The sequence below is a fragment of the Hippoglossus stenolepis genome, chromosome 10 (genome assembly GCF_022539355.2).
Source record: "Hippoglossus stenolepis isolate QCI-W04-F060 chromosome 10, HSTE1.2, whole genome shotgun sequence".
Taxonomy (NCBI): domain Eukaryota; kingdom Metazoa; phylum Chordata; class Actinopteri; order Pleuronectiformes; family Pleuronectidae; genus Hippoglossus; species Hippoglossus stenolepis.
In genome coordinates, this window is record NC_061492.1 from 14,523,875 (window position 1) to 14,541,142 (window position 17,268).

Sequence of the window (17,268 nt, forward strand, 5' to 3'; positions counted from 1 at the left end):
CACTCTCAGCTACTCCATCAGTTTAAGTAACAGCTTTACCCTGCAACATTTTTTATTCAAACTTCCCTTTGTCTCTCTGAAGTGTTTGAAACTATGTATTTGTATTGTTTCACTGTCCCAATGTTGTACACATTTATTGATTATCATTGCTTTTACTGTGTTCTTTTATCTATCTGAAGCAGACTGTGACTTAAATCTAAGTTGGTAAATAATAAAAATAAAGTCATATATATAATAAAGTAATTTAAATAATTTGATGATAAACTGAATTAACTTTACTTTCTGTACATTGTTATTATATTGCAGATGTCATTGTTGACGTTAATATCATTATTAGTATTATTATTGTTTATATTAGAGTCAATATTTAATATTCTAACCATTATTGAACCAGTGCAGTTTTACTGAGAACAAACTTGGGGGGGTACACAACGTACGTACGTAACGTAAATAACGTGGGCTGTGACTGCATCACTAACGTATATTTTCTAGCTCTCTTCACTTGACGTCAGGCCCCTGGTGGCGTGTTTGTGAATTACACCGGGAACACGTCGACTCCGAGTGCGGCCGTTGTGATTGGCTGTCGTCGATCACGTGCGCATTCTGAAGATGGCGTCTCCAAATGGAGGTAAATTCTAATTCTCTTCCCAGCTGCGCTGTGTTTAAACCGTCATTTCGACGTTATTCAGCGCTAAACTGTTAACTTCTCCTCCGCTGCTTCACATGTACACGTGGAGACGACAGAAGAAACGTGTTTAGCTGTATTATTACCGTCTGCTGGTGTTTTAATCGCTAGCTCACAGGAAGCACAACAGTAAGGTTAGATTCACAGTAAACACACAGAGCTGCTGTTTGAGGCTCCATCACCTCTGTGTGTGTCTGTGTGTGTGTCTGTGTGTGTGTCTGTGACAGATTCACTGTCAAGTCACAGCACCGACACACTTCACACACTTTACTGTAGTTGTTGTTTTATTTCTCACGTCTCACCTCGGACGTAACGTTGTATTCACAGCAGCTTGTACGCTGGTTTAACAGTGAAGTGAACTGTCCACACTCAGTTCACACTTATACCTGCACACAAATGTGTGCTGCACACAAAATATAGTTTAATATGAATGTTGTGCTCTAAAGGCCTCCTCTGATGTGTGTAATGTTCAGGTCTGTATGTTTTAGGGAAGCAACCAACCCCTGATTATCATTGAATAATCTGCCCATTGTTGTTTTTTTTTACTATTAATCGGTTAATTGATTGTTGTTGAAGAAAAAACTGAAGTGATGCTTTCCAAAACTTCTGGACTATTTGGCCAAAGAATATGTCAAGATGTTATCGGGATAAATGTGATATTGTTATTTTAAGTCTAAAGACATATTTTTGCTTCTGAGTGAAGTTTGTGGTTTTAAACAAATCTGATGTAGATCAATTACTACATATTATATTGATGTACATTGAACTTTTATTGCTATTGATCAAAATTATGGTGGTTTATTGATATCATGTTATTGCCCAGCCCCACTTTCAGATGTCTTGATTTGTCCAAAACCTAAAGATGTTTAGTTTACTACTACAAATGACAAAAAAACCTGCAGATCCTAAAACGAAGAATTGATAATCAATATATATATATATATATATATATATATATATATATATATATATATATATATATATATATATATATATATAACTTTCACTATCGAGTATCATAGTGATGGTGCTGAAGTGGACTAAACTAAACAACGAGTAATTATTCATACATTTTTGACAATGCCAACAAAAACTAAACTTTATGAACTTCCATGTAGGTAGAATTTATGGCAGAGCTGATGTATTGCAATAGATGAATCATATATATATTATATATAATATATTGTGTGTGTGTTCTAGGGCACATTATAAATGTATAATTTGTAAATTGTGTCTGTGAACATTTAGCTTTATATATATATATTTATTTTTACCTCCAATATTTTGACCATTTCAATACACATGTCCTGTGAGTTTTGTATGTTTTTTATGTGCACATTTTATAGCTATGTTTTGCTGTATATTATCCATCTTTGAATACCAGTTAACTGTTTTCTCTATAAACTGTGTTGATAGTAGTTATAATAGTTGTACTTTCCTACATCCTGAGGTGATTCCTTCAGATCTTTTTTCCGACCAACAGTCCAAAACCTAAGATATTCAGTTTACCGTAACACACAACAAGAAAAAGCATCAAAGCGTCACATCTGAGAGGCTGGAAACAGCAAATGTTTCATGGAAAATGTAATTCCTAAAAAAGCTGCTGATACATCCGAATTGGTCCGTTAATCAACTGTAAACATGAATTATCATACAGTAACACAACACATGTAAAGAGAATTGAAGTGTCCAAAACCTTATGTTGTGAGTTCATTCAGTTTATTATCGGTGAGGGTTGTTGTAGCATCGTCACACTGTTCAAACCTTGTCTATAAATAGCTGTACTCTACAGAAACAGAATGTACACAATGAATATGAAATATGATGTTAGCATGTGTCACTTTTGCATAGATAATTGTATCAACTCTTATTTAAACCTGCATATATAACATGACCTATAACCTTTGGCCAGCTAAAGGTTAAACACTTTTTAAACACAATTGCGATAACACTAACTAATGCTAAACAAATATACTTTCTTGCATAAGTATATTGGTTTAACTTGTGACATCTTAATTTGGCTAGTGGTGGAATTCACCCTAGACAGGTCATCAGTGTATCGCAGGGCCAACATACAGAGACAAACATTTACACTGATATTCACACACACGGTCAACTTTAAGTCTCCAGTCAAACAGAACCAAAAAACCTTCTTGCTGAACAGCGTTAACTGCTCCACCACTGCTCTGCCCTCATTGTGTTTTTAGGTGACGACTTTGAGTCGTCTTTGCTGAGTTTTGAGAAGTTGGACAGAGCGTCACCAGACCTGTGGCCAGAACAGTGTAAGTTTACCCTCTTGTGTCATCACTTATTACGGAGTTCTGTTTAAATGTTGTGTTTAATTATCCTGTAATCTCGCACACAGTGCCCGGCGTTGCTGAATTTGCTGCATCTTGTAAAAACGTGAGTTACAGTCGCCATGACTCGCTTTGATTTACAAACCAGATAATTCAATAGGCTCGACACACACACACTGTAATATTCTATAAGCCTGCTGTGTAAATCTTTGGTGAGTCGTCTGCTGAGTCTTTTGCTGTGTCTTATGTTTCAGCCCATCACTAACTCACCTCCCAAGTGGATGGCTGAGCTAGAGAGTGAGGACATTGAGATGTTGAAAGGTGTGTACCTGTACTTTGTTTACAGATGTGTGGTTATTTTCACTATACCTGCAACAGTTGGTGTTAAAAACAGGATGATTGTAGTGAAACAGCATTCAGATATAATCCTGTCAAACGGGATAACACTTTGCTAAAACTAGTTAAATATAGATTTTATTACTGGTCCTGTTCTGCCTCTGCAGAGCTGGGGAGTCTGACCACAGCCAACCTGATGGAGAAGGTCAAAGGACTTCAGAACCTGGCTTACCAGCTGGGCTTAGAGGAGTGTAAGTACACGAGCAACACACACACATTCACAGCACAGACAACGTTTATAAAAGCGTTTGGCTTGATCCAAATATATGGCGTCTTTAAACATTGCAAGTCACCACTAGATGGTGCTCACATCCTTTCTGCATCTAGCAGGTGGATTTTCACTTTCACATTCAAAACCCAAACACGTTCACTGCACAAGCTTATGTGTTTTTTATGCAAAGGTCAAATGTAGAAAATAAAACTTTGCAATTTAGAATCAACTCTTCACTCCTGTCAAACAGTGTAAACAAAATTACCTTGAGGTCTTAAAATAATGGATTTGGGTCAATCTTGTTAAATAGGAAAAGGTAAGAAATGGGGTCATGCCCCACAAGAGCCCACACAACAAGTGCTCCAGCATTTGATGGAGGCAAAACTCTAGATTTTAATCCAGTCCCCACTACCTCTATTGTCATAATCCTTGTGGAGTGTGGATTAGAGAGATGTAGATAAGTGCTCATATTTTCCCAAGAGAAAGATGGGTATTTATTTTTCCAGTGAAAAAGCACACAAGCAGTGAAGAATTGTGGTATAGCCTCCCCCTTACTGTGAGTGGATGTATAAATAAATTTACATGTAGGTTAAATCAGTTAAATCCATGTGTATAAGGCAAAAGTGACCTGATGTAGAGACAGAGCAGTATAAATAATGGAGTCTGGCCTCCAACCCTTTTGGCTTATAACAAACTAACTGCTCATACTTCATGAAGACAAATTGTATTTATGAATCTAATTATGTCAAATACATTTGGAAGGGTTTTGATAACATTTTTGCAAAAGTAGAAACTTTTTAATTATCGAAAGAAATCCTCCAGATTTTAGGCAAAGGAGTTGCACAAATATCTAAACAGACAAACTGCAGGAGTCAGGAAAGCTTAAATGCATATTAATAAGCTACAGGAAGCATCTATAGATTGTGTATCATGTGTTGTATTTGCATAGACGTGAAGTCACAAGGTGATTTTGTTGGGAAGGGCTCTAATCTGCATGACTCTAAACCCAGAGAGGAGTGTAATCTGACTGGTATGAAGATGTTAGCTGTCATAGGTGTAGGTCCGCAGGTTTTGCAATCATGTCGTGTACCTCGGGATGATGGGACACAATGATGGTTATTATTGGTGTCGGAGCAGCCCTGTAATGGGTGCCTGTTTAATGCTCTCTGGTTTAATTTTCTCCTTTTCCTGGCTGTCATGGGAGGCCTTGTAAATCTCGGCTACTTTTTCATCATGTTTGTGCACTCTTCACTCCCCATAAACGAGACACCGCGGAGTCAGGGCAGAGGAAGGGCAGGGGACAGGATTTACTGCCCCTCCCCCTTCAACATGTGGACCATTAAAGAGGGAGCTTGTTAATGGGCACAACACAATCAAGCTGGGAAAACTCACCCGCCCGACTGCTGTGAGGACCTGAAACAGACATTTCAAAGACCATCATTCCCCTGTGGCTGGAATCCACCAAAGCAGCACTGATGCTGGTTCCTGCTTTTTCCTGCAGCTCATGCACTGTGCACATGTTGCTGCATGCGTCGGTTTGCACACATGTATTAACATAGATGTGAAGGGAGGATGTGACGCCCCCTTATGCCCACTTCCCCTCCCACCAGCACCCCCAATAATGTGCTGTGTGACGCTGGCCGGGCCTGTTCTGGTCCCACAGGGGCCTGACGCGTGCCTCTTCCTCCGGGCCCCAGCTGTTACTCCGCCCCATGATGAATGTCCCTGTCGTGGGCCGCTGAGCGCCGGCATCAAGCCTGGGGTCTCTGGGGAGAGCTGAAGACTCTGATAAGTGCTGTTATTGGAGGTAATTGAAAGCTGAGTGTTCCTCTGGGATTCAGTTGGAGGGCCTCGGGTATAGAGACGGCTGGTAACATGGCTGCTGGAGCTGGTGGTGGTGCTTTATCACACATGTAGGCTCAAGGTGACGTTTACATTTAACACTTGTCCTAGGGTTCTAATTTGATAAAGAAAGACTGTTGTTAATTTAGGTTTTACAGTGTCTGTAGTGTCGTCTTTACTGTATCTCGAGTTAGCTGCAGTCACCAATCGTAGAAAATTCCAAAACATTTACTCACAAGTTTGCTTAAGCTGTTAAGGTGTAGGAAAGTGTATTTAATTGAGAGTTAAAGTGACCTGTGTCTGCGTCGGACAAACTAACTGGGTATTGATTAGGTCGTAAAGAGGATATGCACCATTGTTTAAAATGACATTCCATTATTGTCATGAGTGGGAGCATTTAACAGTGCGAAAGCTGCCACTCTGCAATGGCTGTCTTATAAATATATTTGTTAGTGACATTCACTGGTTCAAAAAAAAGTGTAACTATTTTCAGACATGAACTGGCCCCATTTGTCCAGTCATGATGCAGAGTTTGTCTTTCACATAAGAAGAACACAGCAGAAGATTCTCTCAGTCAGACGTGTTCACAACAATAGTCAACAAAATCTGCAGAGCATTCAGTTGACAAGTGGCATCTGGGTAGAGCAGCAGGAGGCAGGACATGACGTAAACATTCTGCTACAGAAATCACATATTATTATTTACATCTCATCGACACCAGAGCTGGCCCATACATCCAAAAGCTCATGAATCTCATCTTTCCAAGTTGACAGCGTCCTCTAGGGCACCCATTTTTCATCCTGAAATGTTTGTATTCTTTTTGGGGTTATTTTTCAGTTTGGCAACTGTCGCATGTTAGAAATGTCATCAACATGCCCACTCACTCACGGTGGATTCTTTGGACATTTTACCAGAGGGCTGGCAGGAAAAACTCAGAGAAACTCCAGAGCAACTGACTCGGACATTGGCACTCTCATGTATACACCCTCTAGATAACTTCAGGGGAAGATTCTGAGTTCAGTGCATGTCTGAAGGCAGCTTTAGCTCGATTTTTCCATCTTTAGTGGTACCAATATATTGTCTTGCCCATGGACAAACACACCAGAGTAAATGTGTCACGTTTAAACCCAGGCAAAAACTTAATAGGTGATATCATCACATTATGATAACAGAAAAACAGATATAAAACATTTTCACTCAGTGTATTCTGGGTGTACGACCACCTGTTGTCACCTCCATTGCACCACAGAGCCCCTGTCCTCTGTCCGTGATGCCACCCAGCTTAGACCCAGGCTGACCCCCTGTTGAATCCCCCCATGTGAAGGTGAGGCTGAAGGTTGCCCTGCACTGACAGCTCCTAATGGGCCCTCATTCAACACCACCACCTCCTCCTCACCCTCAGGATCAATCTCCGGCCTATTAGAAGCATGCCGCTGCTGAATATGATTGCATTCACTGGGCCCCACTGGCGCTAATGTGCCTCCATCAATCCATCAGGACGGGCTGACCGCGGAGCGGGCGGTTATGAAGTGCCTGAGCTGACAGCCGCTGAATGAGGAACAGGGGATGCCTCCCCACCACTGCCGTTACTACCCTTCCTCCTCCTCCTCCTCCTCCTCCTCACCACCCTCTACTACTCCTCTGTGCTCGTCTTCTCACCTCTCCCCTGTGTCTCTGTGGGCTCGTAGCTGCGATGAATGTCAGTGTTGTGTGTTTCCTTTTAAGGAAAGTGAGACAAGGAAAGAGGATGGTTCAGTTCAGAGGCTCAGTGTTTATCATCTCAATATTCAGTTACCTGGTGAGGTTAGTTCTTTCAAAGTGGCCTAGATTTTAAATTATTGGATGTGTTGATTGGTAATACCGCTGCTACTTATAGTCATTGTCTTTGTTGAAAGAAATGTGAGCCATACCAAACACGTTTTGCAGCAGCGTGACATGAAGTATCTCCTTCCTCGGTATAGCAGGTTGCAGCTGTATCTGACAGAGCCTGTCCACATCTTAACCAGGATCAGTGTCGGAGCAGTGTGAAAGAAGAGGGAGGCAGAGCTTAATACACACACACACACATACACACATTCATACACACACTCGAACACTGCTCCTTAGTTCTGCCTGCTTGCCGCCTCCCTGAGCAGATCGGAAATGACACCTCATTTCCATAAAGGCATTAGGAATTCATTGGATTTTCTTTCCCAGCTAATCATAGTCCGGGTGTAAAACCTTTTAGGCTTTTTAATGAATGATTTTTGACTGATTGCCTATTAATAAGGACACCTCTTGAACAGCCATAGGCTGGGGTAGGGGATGGGAGGTGCAGATGTGTTTGTTTTTGTGTGTGTGTATATGTGTGTGTGTGGTGTGTCAACCAGGCGAAAATGCATTGGAGGAGCGGGAGGAAGAGGCGAGGAGGGGTGGGCCCTCTCGGTTGGGACATAAAGAGGAACCAGTGGCTCCCCTGGGAAATCACAGCTCGTGTCTGCATCTTAAATATCCCTGTGAAGTATCAATAAGTGGGTAATTGAATTTTGAACACAAACATGAGCGTCAGGTGTATGTGTTGCAGGGCGGGGGTGTCTGGGTGTGGGAGGGGGGGTGCGGATGCTGAATATGTGTGCCTCCAAGTGTTTCTTTGCTCGTGTGTTTGTGTGTGCGTGTCATATCCTCCGTGTCTCCCTCGTCCCCGGGGAGGAGAGCAGTGAAAGTGGATGTTAAATCCATTAAATAAAGCTTACAGCCCGTAATAGCTGAGCGGCACTCGGACATGGGCAGTGAGGGTCAGATAAGTCCTCTTAACTCTTAATGAAAGTGAATCGGGGCATTCGCGGCCGGGGGGCCAGGACTGCTGTTAACCCAGGTGCTCATCTATCTTTGGAGCTAACAGGGGTCCAGCGGCTCACTGGGAGCGTGCCATCTCATGTGTGGGAGGGGAGGCGGGTGGGGGGCAGAGCGATGATTACTCTCATTTTATACACAGGGGAGTTGTGGGGTAGGGGCCTGGGGGCGGGTTGTGACAATGACACCTAGCTCACTCACCGTAAACGAGGGGAAAGTAAGATGTTACCTTCCTCTGCATTTACATTTCAGCCACCAGGGATTTGGCAAATGAAAATAATTTGCTGGCCTGGAGCTGAAAATAAAATCGCTGTAACATTAAGGTTTGCACCACAGAATATCCTGTAGTGTTGGCTTTAATTATAAAAATTCTAATAGGCTCGGGCTTTAGAGTGAGTTTTTCTTCAGATAAGTTCATCTCCATTGTTGCTGTTACAGCTTAGCAGCAGTAATCAAACGCAGATCTATATCCAGAGGATCAGTGGGCTGATGATGTGGGAGTGTGGGCTACAGGAGGCAGAGACCTTTAGCAGGCGGCTCCGCTGTTATCTGCTCTATAGTGGCCTCTCTATCTGGACCATAATCCCTCAGCCTGATGATAACCTGACTAATTTCTGTTTCTTTTTATACTGTGTCTGTTTATGCACGAAAAGGAAATGTCCTTAAATTAAAAAGTGGAATACAAGCAGCACTGAATATCAGGTTTAGGTAAAAACACTATATGCAGTACAATGTGGCTGTTTACTGAATGAACATGTTAGACGATGATGGAATCTCACACCAGTCGCGGCTAAATGATAATAGGATAGCAACAAATCAACAGGGTGAGGAAATGGCCCACAGAATCCATAAGGTGTCATTTAGTATGGATGGCAGCCGTAACAAGATGCTGATTAACTTAGTGCAAAATTAGTAATTGACCTTTCTAATCAACTAAACAAATCTCTAAGTCCCTCTAATCAGTATTGATCTGCCATGTTGTATGACAAAGCCTGTGTGTGTGTGTGTGTGTGTGGGGGGGTGTGGAGTGGGGGTGATTTAGAGGCTCTCTAAGCTAAGCTTGTTTGTTAACACAAAATTAATTATTGATAAATATAACTTACTAATAACACAGAAGTTACAATCACTTCTGAAATCATCTATTTATTCTCACAATATTTCTTCAGATTTTTTATTTTGATATTTTTATGACTTGTTAGCATTTTTCACTGAAGACATTTAACGCGTCTCAGGTGTAAATGAATAAAAGCTAAATTTCAGTATCAGTGTCTCGCATGCTAACTCACTGTCACGTAGCCATTCATCCAAATATTTTTTGAATTTTAAAAACAAATTTCCAAATAATTGGTAAATAATCATGCAAATTAATTCTTGTTTCTATCCAGTACCCTTATTAAAAACATTAGGAGTTGGGTGCATCGAGAAAAACTGTTGGTGGTAATAATTCTCCAAGTCAGGACCATTAAATTATTCCAGAGGAAATGGTTTGCAATTCGATGATGTAATTAAAAGAGCGCCAGTCTAACATCAAACAAAAACAATGTGGAAAATGTGATAGAAATATGTAGTTTATGGGTTTTTTTGTGTGTTCATTTGAGGAAGGTCCCAGTCTCCTCTTCTAGCCACACAAATCAGATGGTTTTGTCTGTAACATTCCTTCATCTCTCCAGTAGAGCAGAAGCCTCAGTGACATTTAAGTCACGTGATTTACACATCACACCTGCTGAATATCTTTTCATTGCACTTGTATTTTGTTTTAGGACATTTTTACTTTTTGAATTCTTGGCTTTGTCACTGAAACTGAAAATGCATATAAAAACAGGGTGTGGCTTCCTGAGACGCTTGAACAGAATAGAGCCATTGTTGCCATTGAATCAAATGTCTGTGACTTTGGCTGTTGTTTCTCTTTCAGTGGTCCCACTACCTATGTACTATTTACCATGTCTTGCATATATGGCAACAACTTTCTTGATGTTTAAATTTTGGTTGGCCTCATCACCAAAATCAGACCCCACCCTCAACTTGCCAGTCATATCACTTTTCCATATATTTAGTATTTTTATAAAAAGAGAGACATAATAAATTGATCAGTGATTTATATTTAATTGGGTCTTTAATGAGATGATATCAGGTCTAAGAGTCTCTGTCTGAGTAGCGTGAGGCTGAACTGAGCCGTAATTAATGAAACGCTTGGTGGGCTGAGGGGTCTCAGGAGGAGAGGGCTCCGCCATCTTTGATCTGTTTTACAGTTTGGGCTCATCAAGAGATGGAGGAAGAAATAACAAGAGAATCAGAGAAGGATGACACGTTTAAAATCTAAAATATGAACTGCTAGCTCATACCGTTCCTACTATACCTGCTCCTAATAATGAAATGGCATCAAGGCACTTGTGGTTTTAGGGTCATTTCAATTTAATTACTTTCTCTCGCCTAATTTTGATGGCTTAATTTCAATCTGACGCACCCGTGCATGTGCAGGGATCCCCTGATGACTTTGTTTAGCGTGATTTGAAGAGACAGCAAAGTGCAAAATGAATCCGTCCCATTCCAATTAGCATCATCTTTAACCTAATGACGGACACCTCAAGGTGACGTGGCCCCCACGCCCAGATGCACCATTATCATTCCACACTGTGCGACTCATCTAAATTACTAACTGACCCAGCTTTTTTCATTAGCCGCCGTGGGGAGGCGGGGCCCCCTTCACACCAGCACACACTCTCAGCAGTTGAGATCCTGATCACATTCTTCTTAGAGGCTTCGTTAGGTAGATGACTTTATTTCCCATTTGAAATCAGTCCTCACTCGGCTGCTCTGTTATATTCGTGTGGTGTACATGTTAGTTAAAAGCCAAATAAAGTTGCTGAGGTGATTCCAGCTCTGGTGCTGATGAAGACTGTAGTGGAGCCGAGAGGCTGATCCTCTTCTTATCTTTAACAAAGAGTAATTACTGTACCTGGGAGGTGGCTCTCCAGGGTTTATGATGATACTGCAGGAAACTCCCCACAGTCTCCATAGTGACACGACAGTTTGACTTTGACAGAAAAGCCTTAGAAATGATTTCACTCCCAGAGAAATCTTTTCAGTTCTCATTTTCACAAAGGGCCTTCTGCAGGGAGTTGGTATATAGTTCACACAGTTGTGCAACATCTAGTTGACTGAAACCCACCCAGACATCTTGTCAACAAGAAATTACCTCTATGCTTTGTTTACACGTGTCAACAACCTAACCAATATGTTTTATTGGCATCACAGATGTCAGCTGTGTGTGGCAAAATGAGTAAAGTTAGATCAAATTAGCAAAATCAAAGATACTAGTACGTCAGTTATGTAATGTTTGTGTAAAGTAACATTAATTCAGAGGTTTTGTGATTTGGTCTCAAAGAAAAATAGAAATATAATCGTTTGTTTGCAGCTCTCTGAAAAAAGATGCATTTATATCAGAAACTGCACCAAATTGCACATACTGATAAATACCAGTTCCCTAAATATGTCCAATTTTTTCATGAAGATCCATACATTTGCTTTTGAGAAATTTGTGAAAATGTCCAAAATTCACCTTATCTCAAATTGTTTAAGACAGTGTTATAAGAATTCCTGGATCTGCCCCTTCGTCCCATCCTCAATTTTTGAGGAAATCCGTTCAGCAGTTTTTTTATAATCCTACTGACAGTATTGACATTTTTACAGAATAAAATAAATAAAGACTAGAATTAAATGTGCATTTACAAAAATATATACAATGATTATATAAGAATACTCAGCAGAAGACATAAATGAAGTGGATGTGATGAATTCACTGATCCCCTCATTTGCATTAGTTTGTATGTAAATGATGCTAAGAAGATGTCTCATCTCATAAAGGTATATGAACTGAATCTTCAACTTCAAGCATCAGTTTCCTGAAGAAGGAGCTGTGAGGACATTTGTATACTGTGTATAACCGAAAAATAATGGTTCCTACTCATTAAAGAAACAAGAATGTCTACTTAAAATACAGTACTATAAAATATCAAGATTATAACAAAGATATTATATTTATTAAATCAATAATCTGTCACTTTTTTATAAACAGTCCATAATTGCATGTTGAGGTTAACAGAGACATTTTGCTCCTTTTCTCTCTCATGACAAAGACACAAATCACAGTTTAATGCAGTAGGTCTGGGTACTTGAGCTTCACTACATTGAGATACCAATCAAGCAAATCACAAGACTATGTGGTAGCTATGTCTCCATTTTATGTTGTTTTCCATGTCGTGAATGAACAGATGTTTGTATAAATTACCTCCCAGCGTGAGGCTGCAGATATTAAATACATGCTTTGCATTACTAAACATTGGTTCAGACGTGGTTAGAGCTGCAGGCAGACGTGTGAGGCTGACGGCTTTGTTCTGGTTTTACCAACTTATCTGATCTGGAGTCTTATGATCATAATAATAAGAACTGGTATAGCACTCAGGAGATCGCGCACCTCCGCCAAGGGCCAACAGTCCCCTTAAATTGAATCAAGCCGCACCGGACTTCACACACTCATAAATATCCAGCCTCTAAATAAGCTGTTTTTTGTTACTCATCTAGAACCATGAATTATTTCAGGCAATTTCTTCTAAATTGGGAAAAAACACAATGTTAAAGAAAGTGAAAAAAATTTTCCTAGATCCGCTCCGTAAATCGGATCCACACCAAAATTGAATGGGTTCTTTCCTGACCCATACCACATCCTTCCACCAAGTTGCATGGTAATCCGTCCAGTAGTTTCCAGTAGGGAATGATTAAAACTGGTCTCTTAGCCTGTGCAGCTCTTTATGCTGACGATGTGATTTTGTGTCTTCTTGTTTTCCAGCGAGGGAAATGACCAGGGGCAAGTTCCTGAACATCTTGGAGAGACCCAAGAAGTGACAAATCCTTCTCCTTCTTTGTTCTTCAAGTGACGGGACATTTGTGATTTCAAGCTGAATCAGATCTGTGTTTAGCGATATCATCTGACCATGTTCAGACCTCTACCACAAAGACTCTCAGACAGTGAACTGCAGCTAAACACTGACGTCATCCCTCCACACTCCTCAGTTCACCTCCTCTAGATAGATGCCTTTCCTTATAATGGAAACTTCAAATGATTTACTACCTTTCACAGAACGTCTCTGTAGCTTGTAGACCTGCCTTGATTATATTTTCTCTATTTATTCTTATTTCTATTTTAAACATGATTTACAATTTTTTTTGCAATTTGTGAGGTTGTATGAATAAAGTTTTAACATGAAAAGAAGTTGGCTTTCATAAGGTGACGGAAGCTTGCAGCCAAAGCAGCTATTTTTGATAATGCAGCCGTTTTTATGAGGCTAACTTGGAGCTTTAATTGGGGCCATACCTTCATGCCTGTGCCGCTCCACAAAGAACAGCACCTCCCCGGCTGTGGACGTGGAAGGAGCCCCGACGTGGGAGTGCTCTCCCGACTACCAGGGCATGTTTTCCATTTAATGAGCATTAGAAGCAGGCTCCCACTACCTACACAAAACATTGCGCAAAAATAATATTGCTCATTGTCGTCGCCGTTAATGAGAGTTGACATAATTACTAGGACCATTTCTTTTCTAATTAGCACACTTCAGCGTCGTCGGAGCTAGCGGCCGGGCAAAAAGGGAATCAGACAGGCATGCCGAATGGGAAACAAAAAGAAGTCCATCCGCCATAATTAGGTAGGACAATGCCTCGGACTGTTCTCGGCTGGAGATGTCGCTGAGGCTCTGGTCGCTCGCTCCCAACAAGTTACACTTCTCCCCAGGCCTCTTAATAAGCCCCCCGAGCGTCTTTCCGATTCACACGGACAGAGGCCGCCATTGCCTCGGTGGCTGCACCCCCTGCCTCTCACACGGACCCTGGCTCACCCCTCTGAAAAAAATATGGATTATTTACACAATTCCTCAGCTTTCAGAAACACCTACTGCCCCCGTGTGTGCTGGGACAGGGACAGAGGGTCTTGAACACAGCATGGACCATGGGGCCAGAAATCACCTTTAATAGGCTAACAGCTGCAGTCAGGACAGTGTGTAGGATAATCCAGCTGCACAGAGAGTTGAGCTATAGCCAAACAGAGGTGGCCTATACAAGGATATAGGCTGTAATGTTTATATAATGATGATAATAACGTTTCTGTTACACAATTATCACAAGTAACAAAATCCCCATATGTTAAGTACCACTTTCTATTTAGCAACTTAACACATAAATTCCCTCTCGTTTATATTCTGGAAAGGAGTTCTCTGTGTGCTATTTCAAAAGATAAAACACTATTGATTACTTATTAACATCCATAACTGCAGACTGAATGGTTTATTCGAAGCGATAACGGCCTCTGTTTATTTATGCTGTAGAAACATTTATAACTGTAGGCCTATTATTAGCAAATAGAGAGGATTCAAACCTTGCTACACAAATGTGAAATTTAAATAAAGAGTACAGTTACTCTTAGATTAAAGAAATACAAGATAAAAGTACTTATTATATCCTGCTTTGAAAATGTCAATAAGAAAACAGTATTATAATCTACCTTTAATTTATGTTATAACACTCATTGTTAAGAGATTCCTTGTGTGTTATTTGGGCTGTTCAATTATTACTGGTGCTTGTGTATCCTACTTTGCTTTTTGCTGTTATAGTTGATCCAGATTGAGTTTATTTAACTTTATGCGCTGTTTGGTTTAATCTATAGCAGTCCATCATTTGTATTAGTTAATCGCTTACATTTTTTTTAAATGCATATTAATTTCTAACAAATGTTCTATCAAGTTAATTGTTTCCATTTCCATTTATTAGTGACGTATAACGTACACAGCCTGACAGAGGAAGTTAACAGGTATCTCAAATGTGTACTTAAGTATACTTACAATACAAAAAATGTACTTGGTTGCTTGGTCCCTTATTAAAAAGTGGTACCGTGAATGGATCATTTGCAGAATCCTTATACAATACTTCAAATTTCAGTTTCAGTTCACACAGGCTGTGACCAGACACTTGTTGATGCCTGATGACTGTTGAACACGGCTCAGTCTGCTGAGTGTTGATGTGGAAACAGACCTGGCGTCCTCAATATGCTGCAAGCACTGGTGGCTGCCTGTCACCCTCAGCAGCCACCCTGCAGCCGAGCAGCCTCTTCGGGTCAGTCCCCGCAGAGCTGCTCCTCCATATTCAGACAGGGAGGGAGGGAGGGGGGGGGGGGGGTCACAGCTCATCCATCCATCCATCCATCCGCAGTGCGCTGCCTTGACCTCACATAGCCTCTGCTCCCCTATAAACGTCAATCCGATGTGCCCCCAGTCCTTAAATTAGCTGTCAATTAGTACAAATTAATCAACTCCTCGCCTAATTAAGCAATGTCGACGGGCAGCTTCCAAACATGCCATTGTGGAGGAGCCATGAGAAAGCTTGCAAACTCTTTCCTCAGGCGGAGGGAGGGAGGGAGGGAGGGAGGGAGGGGGCGTTACATGGCATCACATCACGCCCTGCAAGTGCTTTGGGGAAAGCATGAGGCCCTGGCTGTGCTTCAGTGTTTTTTCCCCTGACTCGGCTCCACATGTGTGCTGTCATCAGGTTCCCTGCCGCCTCTTCTCAGCTCCGAGCGTCCCGCTTGATTCAGCAGAGACTGAATCACACAAACAGGTTTTTAATCCTGATTTTTAGAGGAGGAAAATCACTCTCTGTCTTTGTGTTTGAGCGCAGATGAGTACATTTGCAACACTTTCATCCTAAAGAACAAGATACTGAATCCACCTCTGTTAGATGAAGAGAAGCTCATATCTGGGATGAATGTGATGAGTTGAGAAATGGTCTGTGTCTGCTGGAGACCACCTAATGTATTCAGTTGTGTTTCCACTTCTGCCGTGACCTTCCTGCTCATAAACAAGTCGTCTGCTTATTCATTATCACCGATGCGTTTCAAGCTTTAGCAGCCACATCAGCAGGATGTGATATTCATTACAGTGGGCGGATTTTATTTTTTACATTCAGCTCTTTGTCAGCGTTTGACCTCTTTTGAAGGTTATAGGCTGGATAAGTTTACCTGAGCTGCTAACATGTGCTTTTACAAAGGTTTGAGGACACTTTGTAAAGATGCCAGGAACAGGAGCAGGAAAAGTGAAGGAAGCGAAGAGGGGGAGGCAGATAAACAAAAAAATGTCCAACAGCTGTTTGCCTTTTAATCTGCAGCCGTCAGATCCTGCATGTCTTTGATGGGCAACCCAATCTACACGAATGACTGAGCTAAATCTTCCCTTAATCTAGAGCCTTATTAGGCAGCCTCTCTCCTGCATGTAAATCAGCCATTTGCACAGGAGATGGATTATTAGAAGTCACACAGAGAAAGAGGAGAAAGTGTCAACAAACAAACAGAAAAGGAGAGAGGGAGATATGGATTGCAGCAGGACTGATGATGGAGTGAGAGCGGCTGCAGTGACTCGCCTGTAATTGACGGGTCAGCCTGACTCACACCCCTCCATGTTAATAAATGACTGGATCCCAGCGGGCCGATGTGTCATTAGCATATCCTAATAACATTGATTTCTTCATTAATAGAATTTCCACTAAATAGGCCCTAATTACTTTCAACTGGCCAACCACTAATTGCAGCAGCAATATTTTTCTCCTTCTTAATCAGCAGCTCCCTTCACCCTGTTTGATGTAGAGTATGAACGTGTGAGGCTTCAGTTTGCATCAAGTCTCCGTCACAGTTCATGTAGTTTTTAAAACTATTTAGTCACGTTGTGTCACGTCCTTCTGCATCAGCCAGCATTTTTCCTAGTTTTGCTCTGTAAAATGTGTTTATTATTTCAGTTGATTTCCTAATAGGCTTATTGTGTTATCACTGCAATGTGTGTACATGGCAAGTGTGCAAAGTAAACATTGCTGCAATCCAAATCAACAAAATGGACCAATTTTCCACCGTGTGATGTCAAAACAAATGTAATAAACATGAAAATGATGCCACTAGCAATTAGGACAATTAAGGA

At 41.1% G+C, this 17,268-nt stretch overlaps 1 protein-coding gene across 1 annotated transcript; it reads left to right on the forward strand.

Moving 5' to 3' along the window:
• The first annotated feature begins 539 nt into the window (after nucleotides 1-539).
• lin52 (lin-52 DREAM MuvB core complex component) lies at nucleotides 540-13,529 on the forward strand. Its single transcript, XM_035168972.1, has 6 exons — nucleotides 540-628; nucleotides 2,893-2,967; nucleotides 3,051-3,088; nucleotides 3,237-3,303; nucleotides 3,486-3,569; nucleotides 13,110-13,529. Exons 1-6 carry the CDS (start codon nucleotides 610-612, stop codon nucleotides 13,163-13,165), a joined length of 339 nt encoding a protein of 112 aa, XP_035024863.1. The 5' UTR covers nucleotides 540-609; the 3' UTR covers nucleotides 13,166-13,529.
• Nucleotides 13,530-17,268: the final 3,739 nt, after the last annotated feature.